The sequence below is a fragment of the Cetorhinus maximus genome, chromosome 1 (genome assembly GCF_964194155.1).
Source record: "Cetorhinus maximus chromosome 1, sCetMax3.hap1.1, whole genome shotgun sequence".
Lineage (NCBI taxonomy): Eukaryota > Metazoa > Chordata > Chondrichthyes > Lamniformes > Cetorhinidae > Cetorhinus > Cetorhinus maximus.
This window is the reverse complement of record NC_135879.1, coordinates 144572458-144590943: the sequence shown is the minus strand read 5'-3', so window position 1 is coordinate 144590943 and position 18486 is coordinate 144572458. Positions and strand designations below refer to the sequence as shown.

At 44.4% G+C, this 18486-nt stretch overlaps 1 protein-coding gene across 2 annotated transcripts in view; it reads right to left on the bottom strand.

Moving 5' to 3' along the window:
* Positions 1-1645: 1645 nt before the first annotated feature.
* pdgfra (platelet-derived growth factor receptor, alpha polypeptide) overlaps positions 1646-18486 on the bottom strand; it is a 59715-nt gene continuing 42874 nt past the window's right edge. For both annotated transcript variants that reach the window (XM_078547924.1, XM_078547918.1), the window contains exons 15-23: positions 18236-18389; positions 15511-15677; positions 9539-9657; positions 9278-9400; positions 8808-8919; positions 7835-7934; positions 7608-7713; positions 6518-6756; positions 1646-1941 (exon numbers count right to left, since the gene is read on the bottom strand). In XM_078547924.1, coding sequence (XP_078404050.1) covers positions 1794-1941; positions 6518-6756; positions 7608-7713; positions 7835-7934; positions 8808-8919; positions 9278-9400; positions 9539-9657; positions 15511-15677; positions 18236-18389 — 1268 coding nt within the window. In that variant the 3' untranslated portion in view covers positions 1646-1793. The remainder of the gene's footprint in view (positions 1942-6517; positions 6757-7607; positions 7714-7834; positions 7935-8807; positions 8920-9277; positions 9401-9538; positions 9658-15510; positions 15678-18235; positions 18390-18486) is intronic.

Below are 18486 nucleotides of genomic sequence, written 5' to 3'. Positions count from 1 at the left end.
CAATGTTTATATGAAGCAATTCATGTAGGAAAACTTGATGAGCAATTTGAATTTAACTCAACAGATTAGGAAGTGATTATATAAATGTAGATAATGGTTGTTAATTGAGTTGAGTTGACAAATACTTTCTCAGAGGATTTCAAACTAATGACCAACTCTGGAAGTTTCCATGGTATCTACATACGTAAATATGGTGTACACAGAAAATCAGAAAACTTAATCCAGGTCCTGGATGGATTATAAAGGCCTTCCCTTGCAGTACACAAACAAAACTCAATCATTCTTGTCATACCTGGAACTTGCTGTTTGTAAATGTCAGGAATATGTATGAACACATTGTGCTCTTAAAAGAGCTATTACCATCAAATTATTCAATGCATGAGTTATTACAAGAAAACCATTCAATAATACACCTGCCACTACATGATGATTTCATATTTGATCAGAAAGTCCATCCACCACAAATACATTGTAAAGATGTCAGTTCTGGACAGTATTATGTAATATATTTCATTTTTCCAGCTTCAGACTCTGGATTATCTATTGAGCTCTTCTCCTACACCAGTGTGATATCACATCATCTATTCAATCAACATCTTATGGTGCCTGGAAACCAATTGACTTCCAGCATATCAGTCAATATGACAGCATTTACAATATTTACATGTGGAATTCTGGGCTTTGTGGCACCCCCTTGGTTGGAATGGTTGCGGGCAAGGAATCTCTTTAAGATTTTCGACCCTTACTGTGTTGGTACAATTTGTTTACATTTAAAGAAAAGAATTCTTCTGGTGCCAGTTTTGTCCATTAGCTCCTGACTCAAAGAAGAGGCACTTTGCTTTTCCTTTCAGCTCACTTGAAAGAGAACCTTGTTCGGCAACAATCTTCTTCATTATTCCTCAAATGCATTCATACAGCTGGTCAACTACGTCAGTTTTCCAAGCTTGGTAAATCTTTCAATCATATGGCAGTTGCATTAACAAACAGGTCCATTTAGACTTAGGTTCAACCCAGTGATACCAGTGGGTTCCAAAGTCGTAGCTTTAAAATGTATGGTGCAATAGGGCTGCTCCATTTTTGTAGTCTTTTATGGATTTCCTGAATTTGTACAAGCAATTGAAACAGTCAAGTGTAGAATCTTGCAATGATGCAATGTGTTCTTTACATGTAATAACTTCCAAAAAATTGTGCTTTGCAAAAGAAACATCATAATTCATAATGAGTAGGAAGTGAGCACTGAAGAGAACACATGTTCGGTGATGATGTGCGCTGGAATTTGAACACAATGATAAACAACTTATTGTAACCCACCTGGGGAGCGATATAGCCATTGTCTATCTACTGCTACAGGGATAATGGTATGACGCAACATCAGCATACATTCTTAGTAATGGTTATCATTGTGTATGTACAAACCACTAAAATAATAAATGTAGTCAATTATCTGAATAAAGGAACCATCTTCCATGTAGCAAAGGGCCTTTGAAACACACAACTAACTTTGTATAGCCTTATGTTTAGTTCATGGGAATAGCAGTGTGCAACACACTAAAAAACACTATAGTGAGTACCATAATAGAAAAATAATGCACTGAAATATGCACATGATATGTACTGCAATAGAAATCATATTGTTTTCTCAGGATTGCTTGACAAGCTGGGCCCTGTTATGAGATATGCCATCAAGTTCCCATCTCGAAGTTCTCTCCTTGGGGATGCCTCAAAAAGTGGTTATAAAGAAAGTCATGTCTGTAATAAGATGCAGTTTATTTTCCCACAATAAATGTAACTGGTTACAGGAAGCTGTCTTCTGCCAGGTCTGAGGGATCGATTGCTACGTCATCCATCATTTCCATGTCTTCTATGGTTTCATCCTCACGCTTTATAAAAGTTGAGCTGCTGGAACCTGTCTCTATCGCACTTTCTTCGGACGTCTGGGAACTGCAAAGGAAAGACAGTGTCAAAATAAAAGGCAAGCAAGAGTAATATAAGCAAATACCCTGGTAGTACAATGAGTTTGTGTACTGTGCTGAGCCATAGACTGGCATGGTGTGGTGAGTATGTCACGATTCACTCTGTAGTGAGTTTCCAATTGTTTAGGTTCAATAAAAAATAATGGAAGTCTTTCTGGCATCATCCATTAACAACAGATAACAACATGACATTTGAAGAGGATAGGAAACAGATTGCTTCCTGCCCTTTAAACCAGGAATGATGCATGGCATCCTAAAGGAAGGGAAATGTAAAAACTTAGGGAAATATATATTCGAATTTCAAAAATATTCCTTGAATTAAGCTAAAACATGCTTTCTCTGAACAGTCAAACAAACTAGATGATAAACTTTCCTCTGGCACCTTTGGTAACTAAGATTCTTTCCTGTATACTCGTTTATTTCCAGTAATTGTTTTGTGTGAAAACTGAAAGTGAATACCCATCAGATATGGAAGCAATGGCACTGTTGTAATAGCTTGCAGAGCATTTAAGCAATGTATTTCTTAGGGTAGGGTGAACCGACAAACAGCATTTCTACAATGGGCCCTACATGGATTGAAAGCTCCAGTTTGGAGATGTGCTTTTATATTGCCAGGGAGGATGAACATATATTACAACTATTGTTTTATGCGCCCTAAAATGTCTCTCCTTTAACAAAGCATCACTACAACTAGTTAACAGGCAATATTAATGTAACTCGACAGGGGGATGGGATCCTGAGAGGAGGTTCAGCAGGGGGAGATGCGCAGCCGAAAATAGAAGAGAGAGCAAGTGAGTGTGGAAGGCATAGAAATTATAGACCAGTTAAGGCACAAAGAGGTTTGGCAAGGTCGGATGGTATTAATTTTAATGCAAGGAGTCTGACGGATAAGGCAGATGAGTTGAGGGCACAAATTAACACATGGAAGTGTGATGTCATTGCTGTCACAGAGACACTGGGACAACATTTTCCCCCCATTGAGGGGGAAGTACGGGAGCGGGCGGCCTTCCAATCAGCGCCCCCGGTCCGGAGGGGGGGGGGGGCGCCACCATTTTGTGTGGGTGGGCCAATTAAGGTCCACCGAGTGTGACATCCGCCAGGAAGCACTATGCGCTCCCTGTGCGAGCAGGGATGATTCCCTCAGCCGGGAGTGCACTGTTTCACGCATGCGCGCGAAAGAGTGCACAGATCTCCCTGAGGCAAAGTGCTGCCTCATGGAGATCGGCTCCAATTGAAAACTTTAAATGAAGGTGACAAAAAAATTTCCCTGCCATGTCCCCTCATGTGACACTGTCACATGAGTTGGGACATGTCCATAACTTTTATTGAAACAGTTTCCTCTACATTGGAGAGACCAAACGCAGTCTGGGTGACCGCTTTGCAGAACACCTTCGGTCCGTCCGCAAGCATTACCCAGACCTCCCTGTCGCTTGCCATCTCAACACTCCACCCTGCTCTCATGCCCACATGTCCGTCCTTGGCTTGCTGCATTGTTCCAGTAAAGCTCAACACAAACTGGAGGAACAGCACCTCATCTTCCGACTAGGCACTTTACAGCCTTCTGGACTGAATATTGAGTTCAATAATTTTAGATCATGAACTCTCTCCTCCATCCCCACCCCCTTTCCATTTTTTCCCCCTCCTTTTTGTTTTTTCCAATAATTTATATAGATTTTTCCTTTCCCACCTATTTCCATTATTTTTAAATGTATTTCCATCCATTGTTTTATCTCTACCTTTTAGCCTTTTTAGATTCCTTCACCCCACCCCACCCCCACTAGGGCTATCTGTACCTTGCTTGTCCTGCTTTCTACCCTTAATTAGCACATTCCTTTAGATAATATCACCACCTTTAACACCTCTTTGTCCTTTTATCTGTGACATCTTTTGGTTATCTCCACCTATCACTGGCCCTCTACCTAGCTCTTCTTGTCCCAACCGCCCCCTTAAACCAGCTTATATTTCACCCCTTTTCTATTTTTACTTAGTTCTGTTGAAGGGTCACGAGGACTCGAAACGTCAACTGTGCTCCTTTCCACCGATGCTGCCAGACCTGCTGAGTTTTTCCAGGTATTTTTGTTTTTGTTTTTGTCATAAAAATTTAAATACCCTCATGAAACCTCATCCCACCTGTGGATGAGGTTTCATGTTTTTTCCGCAGCTCGCCAGGGCTCCCGGCCTGTCTGTCAACCTTAAGGTTGGATGGGCAGGTCCCTTAATCATCTTAATTAATTTTTTAATGGCCTTAATAGGCTGTTGACAGTTCAGTGGGCACGCAGCCAAATTGGTTGCGTGCACACCGAACTGAGAATCTAAATGACGCAGGGTGACGTTGGGACACATGCCCGACGTATCCCCGCATCATTTTGCGCGTCAGCGAGCGGGCCCCGCCCCTACTCGCCGACCGGAAAATGCTACCCATGGTTGAGAGAGGGGCAGGATTGGCAGCTCAACATTCCAGGATATAGGGTCTTCAGACGACGCAAGGAAGGAAGTAAAAGAGGAGGTATCGCAATATTGATCAAGGAATCAATTACAGCAGTAAGGAGGGATGACATCTTAGAAGGCTCCTCAAATGAAGCCATGTGGGTAGAACTTACAAACAAAAAAGGAGCAATCACATTGCTGGGAGTGTACTATAGGCCCCCAAACAGTCAGAGAGAAATAGAAGAGCAGATATGTAGGCAAATTTCAGAGAAGTATAAAAATAATAGGGTAGCAATAGTGGGGTATTTCAACTTCCTCAACATTAACTGGGTTAGTCATAGTGTGATAGGTTGAGAGAGAGTGGCATTTTAAAATGCATCCAGGAGAGTTTTTTAAGCCAGTACACAGAAGGTCCTACAAGAGAGGGGGTAGTGCTGGACTTAATTTTAGGGAATGAAGCCAGGCTTTTAGGGAATGAAGTGGTAGAGGTATCAGTGGGGGAGCATTTTGCTGATAGTGATCATAATTCCATTAGATTCAAGGTTGTTATGGAAAAGGACAAGGATGGGCCAGAAATCAGAGTTCTAAATTAGAGGAAGGCCGATTTTAATAAGATCAGATATGATTTGGCCAGAGTGGACTGGGAGCAGCTACTTCTATCTGCGTCAGAGCAGTGGGACTCATTCAAAAAGGAAATAGGGAGAGTACAGGGCCAATATATTCCAGTAAAGATAAAGGGTGGGGCCAATAAATCCAGGGAACCCTGGATGTCGAGGTATATACAGGGTTGGATAAAGAGAAAGAGGGAGCCTTATGGCAGATACCGAGGGCTCAAAACAGAGGAGTATAGAATGTGTCAAGGGGAATTTAAAAAGGAAATTAGGAGAGCAAAAAAACATTGGCAGGTAAAATAAAGGAAAATCCGAAGTTATTTTACAAGTACATTATGAGTAAGAGGATAACTAGGGAAAGAGTAGGGCCCATTAGGGGCCATAGAGGTAATTTGTGTGTGGAGCCAGAAGAAGTAGGTAGGGTTCTAAATGAATACTCTGTGTCAGTGTTCACAAATGAGAGGGGCAACATGGGTATGGAAATCAGGCAGAACGACTGTGATATAATCAAAGAAATTAGCATAGAAAGGGAGGAGGTTCTAAGTGGTCTGGCAGGCTTAAAAGTAGATAAATCTCCAGACCTGGATGAAATTTATCCCAGGCTGCTGAGTGAGGCAAGGGAGGAGATAGCAGGGGTGCTAGGAATAATTTTCAATACCTCTATGGCCACAGGTGAGGTGCCAGAGGACTAGAGTACAGTCAATGTCCTACCATTATTCAAGAAGGGAGGAAGGGATAAACCAGGGAACTACACACCAATCAGTCTAACCTCAGTGGTGGGGAAACTATTGGAAGCAATTCTGAGGGATGGAATTAATCTACACTTGGAGAGGCAAGGAATAATCAAGGACAGTCAGCATGGTTTTGTCAAGGGGAGGTCATGTCTGACCAATTTGATTGAATTTTTCGAAGAGGTGACCAGGTGTGTAGATGAGGGCAATGCATTTGACGTAGTCTACTTCAGCAAGGCTTTTGATAAGGTCCCGCATGGGAGACTGATAACAAAGGTAAGAGCCCATGGGATCCAAGGTAATTTGGCAAATTGGATCCAGAATTCGCTGAGTGGCAGGAAACAGAAGGTGATGGTCGAGGGGTGTTTTTGTGACTGGATGCCTGTGCCCAGTGGGGTTCCACAGGGATCGGTGTTGGGTCCCTTGCTGTCTGTGGTATATGTAATGACTTAGACTTGAATGTAGGAGGGTTGATCAGTAAGTTCGCAGATGGCATGAAAATTGGTGGGGTGGTACATAGTGAGGAGGATAGCCTTAGGAGGATATAGACGGCTGGTCAGATGGGCTGATCAGTGGCAAATGGAATTTAATCCAGATAAGTTGGACAATTGCTGCGGCTAAGAGACACCACCATTGCTGCCTTCTGGGTCTTCATGATAAAATGGTCCAACTGATATACTTATCTAGCTTACAGTGAAACAACTGAGATTTTCCAGCCACACTAGGACACGCTAGAGCATGCTTCATCTTGTGGTACATATTATTATACTTGTACCTGTGCCTGTTTCTTGCAGAACCAGGTTCGCTGTCTGTGACTGGGTCAATGTCAGGCAGTGGGATGATGTATCCACTGTCAGCACTTAGCCTTTGCTCATCAAATCCACTTTCCCGATCTTTCTTTTTATCTTCATTGGTGTAGGTAACTCCAATGTAAGACTCACTGGATTCTGCTCGCATGCGAGCAACAGCAGGATGGTCACTCTTCAGAAAGTCATCGTTCATTTGTTTGTAGCTCTGTTCAGTCAGAAAAAAACATAATTAGAGGGCTTGTAAACAAAGTTTATATTTGGATAAAATGAGCTTCTGCACTAAGGGAGACACCCTATGAATCATTCATCAATATTATTCACAACAATGACAAACAGGGCAAGCTGAGTCCCTAGCAACAAGCAGTGTCTAGATTTGGCCTACTTGATGCCTACTAAATGCCTGATCAGGTCATCTATTACTGTCAGGTAGCATTCCACCTTTTCAGGACGTGCCATCATTAACAGTCCTTTTTTTTCACATTTAACATGGTTCAAAATGGTAGCAATTGCCTGAATCCTTGAGGCACAAATTATTAGAAATGTGGTATTGATGATTTAGCCCAATGAGTCACGGGGCCAGCTCCTGAATGAAATATTTTCAATAGCTCAGTAAATTACATGATTAGTCGCTTTGTAGCAAAGAAAATGTGTTACTACCAAAATAACAGTTTCTGTCGCAAAGAGACAGTGAATGTAGGACAAAGAGCCACAAGTTCAAACAATTAAAAGGAAAAATTAGGACAGATATAAGGATGTCCTTCTGCACAAAATGCGATCAACACAGGGATGGGACTTCTACTTAGATTAATGTAATTCAAGGCAGAAGTCTTGATACAATTTAGGAAACAGTTTAATATTGTAATGGGGAACCTTGTGATCTTTCTGGACGGATGAATCAAGATGGGGTGAATGGTCTTCCTCATTTGTATCTATCTTGTGATCTAGTGAGGATGATTTCATTTTAGGAATAGCAGTAACCGAGGTTCTTTCCCCACTGATTACCATGGTCTCTGTTAACTAAAACTCTGGTCTTGTACTACAAGCAAAAGAACAAACCTTCTTGTAGTTCTCTGGCAACAAGCTGCCAACAATTTCAGCCAGATGTGTAAAGGAAGGCCTCTTCTCGGGCTCACTATTCCAACACTTCACCATCAGGTCATAGCTACATAGAGGAGGATTCAAACAGGAAACACAAATTTAGCTTTAAAATTCAAGACAGTTAATTATTTGTGTTATTTTCTTTTGGAAACTAAAAGCCAACAGCTTATCAGCTGTAAACATACACATCTGAAGAAGCATGTTCTGGTTTAGTCATCCTGTATCCACTCTTTATCTTGTTGTAAAAGTTGGAATCCACCATCATTCCTGGATACGGTGTGCCACCTAAAACAGACAAGATAATCCAGTTAGAAATCATGAGAGATGAGATTATTTTACCTAAAAAGCTGTAGGACAGCTATTCATTGTTGACATTAAAAGCTTCAAATGGCTACTATAATCTTTTCAGCAGTTACCATGGATCATGCAGAAAACTAGTCTTAACCAATTAAATTAAAACTGAATTTTCAGTTTCATTGAGAAATCAGTTATTAACTTAAAAAAAATGCCGAATTACCAAAATTAGGGAAATCTAATATGTAAATAATTGAAATTTATATTTGAATATAGTGAAAATTAATACCTTAATTATTTAATACAGCTGAAAATTATTTCTAACTAAATCACAAAATCTTTCACAAAATGTCTTGAAGCAAGTTCTTCAATCTTTTAAATCGTGAGCAGTACGTTAGAAATAGCAACAACACAGTTTAGTAAAGTAATGGCCCACACAGTGACCTAGGTGTTTTCCTACCAAAAAGGGAGGCATCTATTCCTAGGATGGGTCAACTGGTGAAAGATAGTAATAATTGATCCCTACAGACCAGATGCCCCAGGTTCAGATCATGGTCTATGCTGAGTTGCCAGTTCTCAGTCAGGCTGGGGGTAAGGGCAATACAATTGCATTCAGTATGTGTTAGGACGCAGAAAGGCAACAAAGGTACTTGGACCTTCCTGACTTTTATTGGAAGATGTTGCTATTAGGGTAGCAATCACCCAGACTGCACTGTGATCTGTCTCCCAAAGTATTTACCGATCCTTACTCCCAAAAATATGGATTATACATTGAATATGGTTCCATAAAACAGCTATTTATAAAAAGTGAATTTGTTGTTAGAATATAAGGAGGTTAATATCATTTACATAGCTTGCACATACCCAAGGAGAATATTTCCCACAGAAGAATGCCATAAGACCAGACATCACTTAATGAAGTGTACAGATTGTCAAATATGCTTTCGGGAGCCATCCATTTAACTGGTAGGAAGGTCTGAAAACAAAAATTGAAAAGATCCAAGTTGACTTTAAAAGTGACAATCATTTAAATAGGCTATTGTTAACATGACATTATACAACAGTTATAAGACGAGAGTAAACAATAGTGTAGAACCTAAGATTAAAGCCTAACATTGGAATTATAAGAACCTGTACTGCAACAGTTGCATAGCTACAGTTCAATGCAGCCTTTACTCTTGCAGTCACTACAAAAACACAATAATAGAGATTTTGCAATTGCTGATCTAAGACACAGCCATGCTTGAAAAGTCTTTTTACTTTTCTTTCTTCTCAGATTGCAGAATTTGTTATGAAAGTATTTTCAGATCTGAGATGACATGTCTGGTACTCACACTGCCTTTAGAAACATAGTTAGAGTCATGCATGATGTCTCGTGCCAGACCAAAGTCACAGATCTTGACAATCTTTCCTTGTGCTAGGAGAACATTACGAGCTGCCAGATCACGATGTACACACTGTGTAAAAACAAAGAGCAAAAATTCCAATTTTACTACACCATAAAGGCAAATCGTATTAGATTCCCTGTCAAAATAAAATCAGAGCATTTGTGGACCTGCATTAATAGTTATTTGTGTAAAACAATCTATACATACATTTTTAGAAGCCAGAAACTCCATTCCTTGTGCAACTTGGAAGGTGAAGCTGATTAGATCCATGAAAGAGAGGCCGTCTGAGTTGTCATCTAAGAGAGGGTTCCAGGTTTCAGTAGTCTCTGTGGAATAAATGATAAATGTTAGCTATGGGACGTGATCATGAGCTTGCATTTACTTACATAATAATGGCCAATAAACAATCTGAATGAAGCGAGAGGTTTAATGAAAAAGAGCAAGAATGGGGAACTGGATATTGCTCCTTAGAGCTGGGAATAAGTGAAGTGACTTTATCCAGTCACCAGTGAGCACTACTTCCCAACCCGAAGCAGCACTTATTGGAGGAAAGCCGCCATTGTGTGAAGGGTTCTATCATTTGCAACTAATGCTATGGTGTATTTTAAGGCAATTTATTTAATCGCATCCCTTATTCATAAACAAAAATGGAAACAAAATATGAAGCATTTTCTATGCAGCCTTTACCTCCTTAAATTCTTAGAAATTGCATTATTTTAAAAACTATTATATAAATAGCCAGCAGCCCCACTCTGCCCCTGTCTCAGTTTATCTGCTGCTGAAATCGTCACCACACCTTTGTTACCTCTAGATTTCAATGCATTCCAATGCGTTCCAGGCTGGCCTCCCACCTGCCATCCTTCACAAGCTTAAGGTCATTCAGAATTCTGCTGCCTATTCTGCTCACTTACACCAAGTTCCACTCATCCATCGCCCCAGTGTACATTGACCCACATTGGCTCCAGATTGAGCAAGGCCTTGATTTTAAAACTCTCATACATGTTTTCAATCCCCCCCATGACCTTGCCCCTCCCTATTTCTCTAACCTCCTCCAGCCCTAAACCCTCTGAGATATCTGCACTTATCTAATTCTGGCCACTTACATACATCCACAATTGTAATCACTACACCACTAGTGGCTGTGCCTTCAGCTGCTAATGCCCTAAGCTCCCCTCCCTAAACCTCTCCACCTCTCAACTGCTCCTGCCTCTTTTAAGGTATTTTTTTTAAAGGTCTTCAGCTCGAATATCTCCTTTGTGGCTCAGTGTAAGTTTTTGTTTGATAACGCTCATGTGAAACAGCTTGGGGCATTTTTGCTACTTCAAAGGTGCTATATATTATGGCAATTGTTTTTGCAATAAATTTAAGACAATTGCACAAATAAGGTTCAGAAGATTCAACTACAACAAAATTTCAACTCACTATGGACTGAATTTTCTGGTCAGCGGGGGGAGGGGGGGGTCGAGCGGGCGCGGGTGGGCACAGACCCGATCGCCGCCCAGGATCGGGTCTGCACTATCATTATACGTGGCGGGCCAATTAAGGCCCACCCAGTGTAATGCGTGACTCCCAAGGATAGTGGGAGCGGGCAGGCGGCGGCAGGAGTGCACTGTCTGTCGGGTCCAGTGGCAATCCGGCGGCCTACTTATATAAAGCGCTGGCAGCCTTTGCAAGGCTGCTCACAATGTCAAGTGGAAGGGCTCACCAGAGGGCTTCTATTGAGCAGGTCAGTCCGGAGGGTAGGCCAGCGGAGCAGGTGAAGCTGGAGGGTGGCAGCGGGACAGGCCAGGCCGGAGGGTAGGGCAGGAGGCCAGTGTGCCTCTCGTTTTTCGGAAGGCTGCCTTGCTGCCCTCCTCGAGGAGGTGGCAGCACGATGGGAAGTGCTGGTTCCCCAGGATGGGAGGAGGAGGCTCCCCGACATGATGAAATGTGGCTGGGAGGAGGTGGCGGAGGTGGTGAGCTCCCACGACGTGGTGCGGCGCACCTGGGTCCAGTGTCACAATCGCTTCAACAATTTGTTGCGCTCTGGCAGGGGGAGTACCATGTTGGCATTGGTCATGTAACCCAGCAGGTCGGCTTACTCCCCTGCTCCACCACACCCCCAAGTCTGATTGTAGTGACTTCATCGAATCATTGACGGCATTTGTCCTTTACTGGGTGGGCCAGCAGATATTGCCCATGCTGAGGTCAGCCTGAGAGGGTGATGAAGAGATGCATTTTGCACCCACAGCATGTGTGTGTTACATTGAACCCCACATGACTGGTGTGGGGGCAACCTGGAGGAGCTGTACCTAGGCGTAGTGTTTGAACTCCAGGACATGTCAAAGTCAGGGTGATGACATGCTAGGAAGGGAGCTTCAAGGAGGCTTGGCAATGAACCATCTGCTGCCCTCTGTGCTCCACGTGCTTGCGCCTCCTTGCTATGGAAAGATATACCATGTGGTGCCTAATGTAATGTAGGCAGCATGTGGCCAAGGGTGGGGTGGTGGGGGGTGGGGGGGGCGTGTAGGGAGCAGGCCGAGCATCTTTGTGTGAGTGTTTCAGCAGCAGCAGGGTGAGAAGACACGGGAGCCCTGATATGTCCCACTCTGGTTGGGGTGGGCTGTGTGCGAAGAGAGTCCATGTGTAATTTGCACTAATCAATGCTCGTCTCTCATTTTCAGGAGAAGAATGCTCATAACGCAGCAGAGCGTGCAAGGACTGGTGGCGGCCAGGTGCAGATCGCCATTCTTAGCCCCTTCGAGCAGGAGGTCCTGGATCTGGAGAGGCACCATGCGTCAAGGTCCACTGGTGTCGGTGAGGCTGGGGTGCCATGGCCCAGTATTTATGCCCAACAGTGAGGTCAGCATTGTTCTCCCAACAGCCATAGCAGTGCTGAATGTTAATTGATTTAGTTTTGCAACATGGCTTGGCCATTAGTTATGGAAGGATGAGCGCATAATGATCCGGGGGACAGGGATGCACATTGACATTGTCTCCACGTTGACTGATCCACTGTCCTTGTTCTTCCTTTCAGCATCATCGGAGCAGGGCCATGAGGAGGGACAGCAGAGGCCTCCTCTCACATCTCAGGGGCCTGAAGTCTCACCAGCGTCACACCATTTCTGCAAGGCAGGCACCAGCGCAGATACTAGCACCTCAGCGGGAATTAGAACATCAGCTAGTGTCCCGGGGCACAGCAGTGAGGACGCTTCACAGTTGCTAGAGGAGCTGGCAGAGACAAAGAGTGCCCATGGTGCCAGCTGTCGGAGGACTGCAGAGGACCAGGCACATGCTTAGTCGGTGCCTGATGATGTGCCTCTGGAGTTGTCCGCAACGCAGCAGGTGCAAGAAATGCGGCTGGGTGTGCGGGAGCGTCTGGGGGAGATACATGTGGCTATGCTTGGCATGGTATCCGTGGAGGAGGAGTCAACGTGGACGATCACTGAAGCAATGAGCCACATGTCCGAGCACTATGTGTCCTCCATGGAGAGAGTGGTGACTCTCGTGGAGAGCCTCCTCCGGGAGACCCATCAGGGCTTCCTGGGGATGCGCTCGGACCAGCAAGCCCTCACATCGGCATTGACCTCAGCTGGTCAGTGCCATGTGGGAGATGGTCTGGGCATCAACGTTCCCAGCTCGGTGCCCATCCATCCCACGGTGAGCAGGGAGGTCCGAAGCGACCTCACGTTGACGCAGCAGCTGCCTGTTGTCTCTGCACGCTCCTCTCAGGGCGCTCCGGATGAGGGCGTCTGCTCCTCTGCCCCTCTGCCAGTGACCGTAGCATCCGGTGAGGCTGTGACGACTGGGGAGATGCCATCTGTGGAACTGGCAGCTCCCTCCCAGGCGGGGCCAGCACAGGCTCCACGGCCCAGAGGACAACTGCCAAGGTCATCAAGGCCAACAGGCAGCAGAGTCAGCAGGCTGTCTCAGATGCCACTCCCAGCGACGCGGCAGCACCAAGACGTAGCACCCAAAAACGTAAGAATAAGGCACCTTAGGCACACCACGGGTTTATCACTGGTGCTTTTGTGTTTGCCTGAGATGATTTGTTTTGATTTGTAACAATATTGTTTTTTTTTTGGAATAAGTTGGTTTGCTTGACATATTAAATTCAGACATGTCACCATGGCTGAGGTTGCCTCTTTTCTTCTGCATGTGTATGGTTTCCAAAACTGTAATGAGTGAGTTGTTTGACATTCAGCTTTATTAACAAGGCCATTAGTAACTGTTCCTAACCAGGCAGATTTTGCACTTAGGTGTCAAGTATCGAGCCTGCAGCCCAGGCTTGTCCTGGAGGTCCATATGTGGTGTGCTAGCTGAAGGCTCGTTGGATTAAAGCATCCTGGGTGTCCCTGCCTCCCTGGAGTATGCTCAGGTCAGTGTCTACCCCCTCAGCATTTCTCTGTGCATGGTCATCCTCAGACTCACTGCTGGACTCATCGTGTGCAGCAGCAGCCACTGCGTCAACGTCTTCATCGTCCACAGCGTCCCCCATTTCTAGTGCAAGACTGTGGAGAGCACAGCATGCAACCACTATCAGCGATACATGATCTGGGGGTACTGGAGTGCGCCCCCTAAGCAGTCCAGGCATCGGAAGCGCATCTTGAGAAGACCAATGGTTCTCTCCACCACAGCCCTTGTGGAGGCGTGGCTCCTATTGTACCGCTGTTCAGCTTCTGTTCTTGGATGGCGGAGAGGCGTCATGAGCCACCTTCTGAGGGGATAACCCTTGTCACCCAGCAGCCATCCATCCAGCCGGGCTGGAGCACTCGGCACCTGGGAGTGTCTGAGGATGTAGGCGTCGTGGGAGCTGCCTGGGTACCTTGCACAGACTTGTAGAATCAGCATCCTGTGGTCACACACTATCTGCACGTTCATGGAGTGGAAGCCCTTCCTGTTGACGAAGGCACCGGGCTCACCTGCTGGCACCTTGATGGCCACATGTGTACAGTCTATTGCACCCTGGGCACTGGGGAAGCCAGCAATGGCTGCGAAGCCTCTGGCTCACTGTGTCTGGCTTGCCTGGTCCCAACGGTAGTAGATGAAGGTCAATGCACACCTGAACAGAGCGTCTGTAACCTGCTTGACACAAGTGTGGACAGCTGATTAGGAGACACCACAAAGATAATCCACTGAGCCCTGGAAGGTGCCAGAGGCATAGAAGTTGAGGGCAGCTGTGACCTTTAGAGCCACTGTATTGGGGTATCCACCCACAGAAGTTCACGGAGATCTCAGGCTCTATCATCTGACAGATATAGTTGACTGTCTCCCTTGAGAGACGGAGCCTCCTTCGGCACTGTAGCTCAGGCATACTGAGTAGCTGCTTCGCCGCCTGTATACCCTGGCAGCAGGATAGTGGTGTCTTCTGCGGCCCCTTCCGCCTTGGACTACCTCTTGGCCCTGCGCCCCTTGTGCCTGCGCCTATCCTCCCAAAGGTGGCTGCACTGGAGGCTGAATTTGCACTCCTGGCCTCCTCCCCGTTCTAGTCCTCCCTTCCTCCTCAGAGGAGCTGCCTCCAGTGGATAGTTCAGCTCCCATTCCCAGGCTAAGGGAAGGCTTCCTGAAACCTGCAGGCCCAGAAAAGATTCCTCACTGCAAAGTGATGACCTGAAGGTTAGGAGTCCAGAAAAAGCAGCTGGTATGCGTTTTGAAGTATTGCAGATCACACAGGCAAGTTTCAAAAACTTTCAAAAACAAATGCTTGACAGTGCACACTCAAGACCCCAGTGGCCACATGTGTGGATGAGGTTTATACGAATGTGTCCTAACCGCCTGCCCTTTGCGCCTGTGTGCCAACCCGAAGATTGCACGGGCACCGAAAAATCGGCATCGATTGGTGAGTCAAGGGTATTAAGTGGCCCATTAATTAATGGCGGCGCGTGTCGGACATCATCGCGCGCCCACCCAGGGAAATATCGCCATGGCACGGGGTGACGTCGGGACGCTCGCCTAACATCACTGTGCGTCATTTTAGGTGTGGACGTGCGGGGCCCACCCCCGCACGCCAATAGGAAAATTCTGCCCTATGTTTTGAGGGGTACTAATTTCTACAAAATGATCAATACTGATTCAGAAGTAATTTCCAATCCAGTCAGTTACTGGGCTCAGCTCTTCTTCTTCAGTCAGATGTTCTCACAAGTCCACCATGCTTCAAGTATCATTGAATAAAATAGAACAAGAGGGTAGCTGGCTCTTACCTGTCAATGACTTATTTTTCTGTGATGGTGGGTGGTCGTACATATACTGCTGTATGTCGGTGTATTTGGAACTGCCTTTCCTTTCCAACATTGGCACATATTGGGTGCTTTCAGCCTGTTTCATGTCCATGTAGTCCCCATTGTTCTCAAAGGACAAGATCACATAACTACAGATACAATAGCATAACTTTAATCTTCAACACACAAGCAACTTTCCTAATTCCAGAGGCTTGTTCTGGATATCATACAGTAACCTTTAACACTTTTGCATTAGCCACTGCAGGATCTTTACCCCCATCTTTTTAGATAATGGTCCTTGCTGTATTAGCTGCAATTTTGGGAAGAAATTGATCTTCACTATGAGCACAAAATACAGTCAACGCACACTGGCTAGAAAGAAAATCGACCATGGTTTAAAAAGGCTGCCACCTCACTATGAGCACATTTCATGGCAATGACCAATGTTACCCTCTAATGTTGTTGTGTCCTTCATTCAATTTCAAAAAGGTACGTACATACAGCACCTTATCAGGTCTTTTAGAAATGTCTCACATATGAAATACATTGAAGTACAGTGACAGATACCATGTAGGGCAAGATAACAGCAGAATAGCACAAACAGCAATGAAAAGAATTTAATTTGAGTTTTGAATATGTTGGTTAGGAGGAATGTTAGCCATGACATTAAGGGAACTTGCCGATCTCCTCTGAATGATGCTATGGTATCAGGAACAACCATTTGAATGATTGGAACAAGTTTTGGCTAACATCCTATTCAAATAATAGCACATCTAACAGCACTGCACTCCTTCAAAACTATACTAGAGTCCCAGCCTGGATTATATGCTCAAAGCCTCAAATAGTGCCCAAGTCCATAAACATAACCTTTTGATTCAGAAGTGAGTATGCCATTAATTGAGTCAAGCTACTATTTAAATGTTTTAAAGTTGGTTATAGGACTTGAAAAGGACTCTTGATTCATTTTCTATGCATTCTGATATATTATAATTAACTTGAATTTAATAACAGTTAAATGGAAATGTTGAATTTACCAATTATTTAGTTTTCATGCCTTTCATTTACTAGCTTTAAAAAACCCATTCAGGATATAATAAAAGTCATCATTATCAGTCCCTCGAAACGAGGGTGATGCCTGCCAGGCTTGTGTGTCCTCAGGTGACTCAGCAGGTTAATCCTGGAGCCACAGCTCTTTGGACAGAGAGGACAGAAGTTACCATGAGGAAGGGACGCTCTCAAGCCTTCAGAGGTTTTCACTCTCTCTCCTTCCGCTTTTGTTGCTTTCCACAGCAGAGTTAATGAGGTCAGCTTCTAACTGCGTGCAGCTTATTGGATGAGGTGCTGCCACATGGCAAGATTAGCTTCTCCTGCACACCAATGTAATTTAGTCTCCTTTTTAATGAGGTATTCAGAGTGTCCAAAAACATTTTCTCTGTCTTCCTCAAAATCGGATGCCATCCTTTAACTGTGAAAAGTGGAACTGCGTCGGATGCAGTATCCAGACCAATTGATTCAATATGATCATGGTTGCAAGACAACAAAAATGCGGGAGTTTGCTTGTCTATCTTCCCACTTGACTTTGAGTATCCTGAGGAGACACCGCTGGTGGAAATTCTCCAGCACCCGGAGGTTTCTTTGGAAGGGGACCAAGTCTCACTGCCATATAGAAGGCAACAATAGTGTTGTAGGTTAAACACTTGTCCTCTTTTGGAAATCTCTGTTATCAAAGACCCAGTTGTGCAATTTTTGGAAGACTGGGCTGGCACAGCTGATCTTGTACTGGATTTCCACTTCGATGGTGGCCACTTAATAACAGTAGCAGCTGAGATATGGGAAGTGTTCAATGACTTCTAAAGTCTCCCCAACAACAACAATGAAGACGGAGATACTTGTCTGGGGGACGGCTGGTGGAGGATTTTGGTCTTGCTCATGTTGAGTGAGAGGCCAGCCCTATTGTATGCAGAGTTGAACAGTTTGACAGTGGTCTGAATGTCACTTGCAGTTGGCCCACAACAGCGCAGTCGTCAGTATGTTATAAGTCATGGATGCGCTAGAAAGTCACCCTAGTCTTGTCTCTCAGCCTGTGGCTTCCCATCGAGTCCAAACTCAATCATGACCCCATGTGAAAGTTGGCCAGGAGTGAGTTCCATGACCAGACTGAGGTAAATAGTGAAGAGTGTTGCTACAATCACACAGCATTACTTGACGCCCATCTGGATATGAAAGGGCTCGGTCTCCATTCCATTGCAAAGGGTGGTTGCTGTCATACCATCATGCAGGAGTCGCAGGATAGTAACAAATTTTACTGGACATCCAAGTCTCTGGAGGACTTTCCCAAGGGTATTCGTGATTCATGGAGTCAAAGGTCTTTGGCAGATCAATAAAGGCCATGTAGAGCTCTTTGCATTGTTCTATACTCTTTTGGATTTCTCATGCAACAACGAACATGTTTATGGTTCCCCTGGATGGCCAGAGACCACATCGGGTCTCTGAAAGTAGGTCTTTGCTTAGTAACTCTGTTATGAAGAGCTCTCACTAGGTCCGCACATTACTGTTAATGTGTGCAAATCAATCAAGTGATATCATGGTTTGTTTAAAGAGAGCACTTTGTTAAGATGATAAATTGAATTGATTGATCTTATTATAATCTTGTTAAAAAGTAAATTATAAGAGGCTGTATTCCTATTTAGTCATTCAACTCACTCACCTTCTTGTGCTTTCATCAGCAGGGTTTATGCCAAAAATATCCATTTCCTTTTTTCCTTTTTCAGAGTATCGATTTATAAAGCTGTCCCTGTTCTTATGCAGGTAGTTTACCAGATCGCCATAGAAACAGTATTCAGTGATAATGTAGATAGGACCTAGTGGATAGAAAAATAAAATTAGTACCATGCATTTCAGAATAAAACAAATTTTCCTCGATGTTGTGTTCAGTGGTACAAGGATGGATTGGTCATT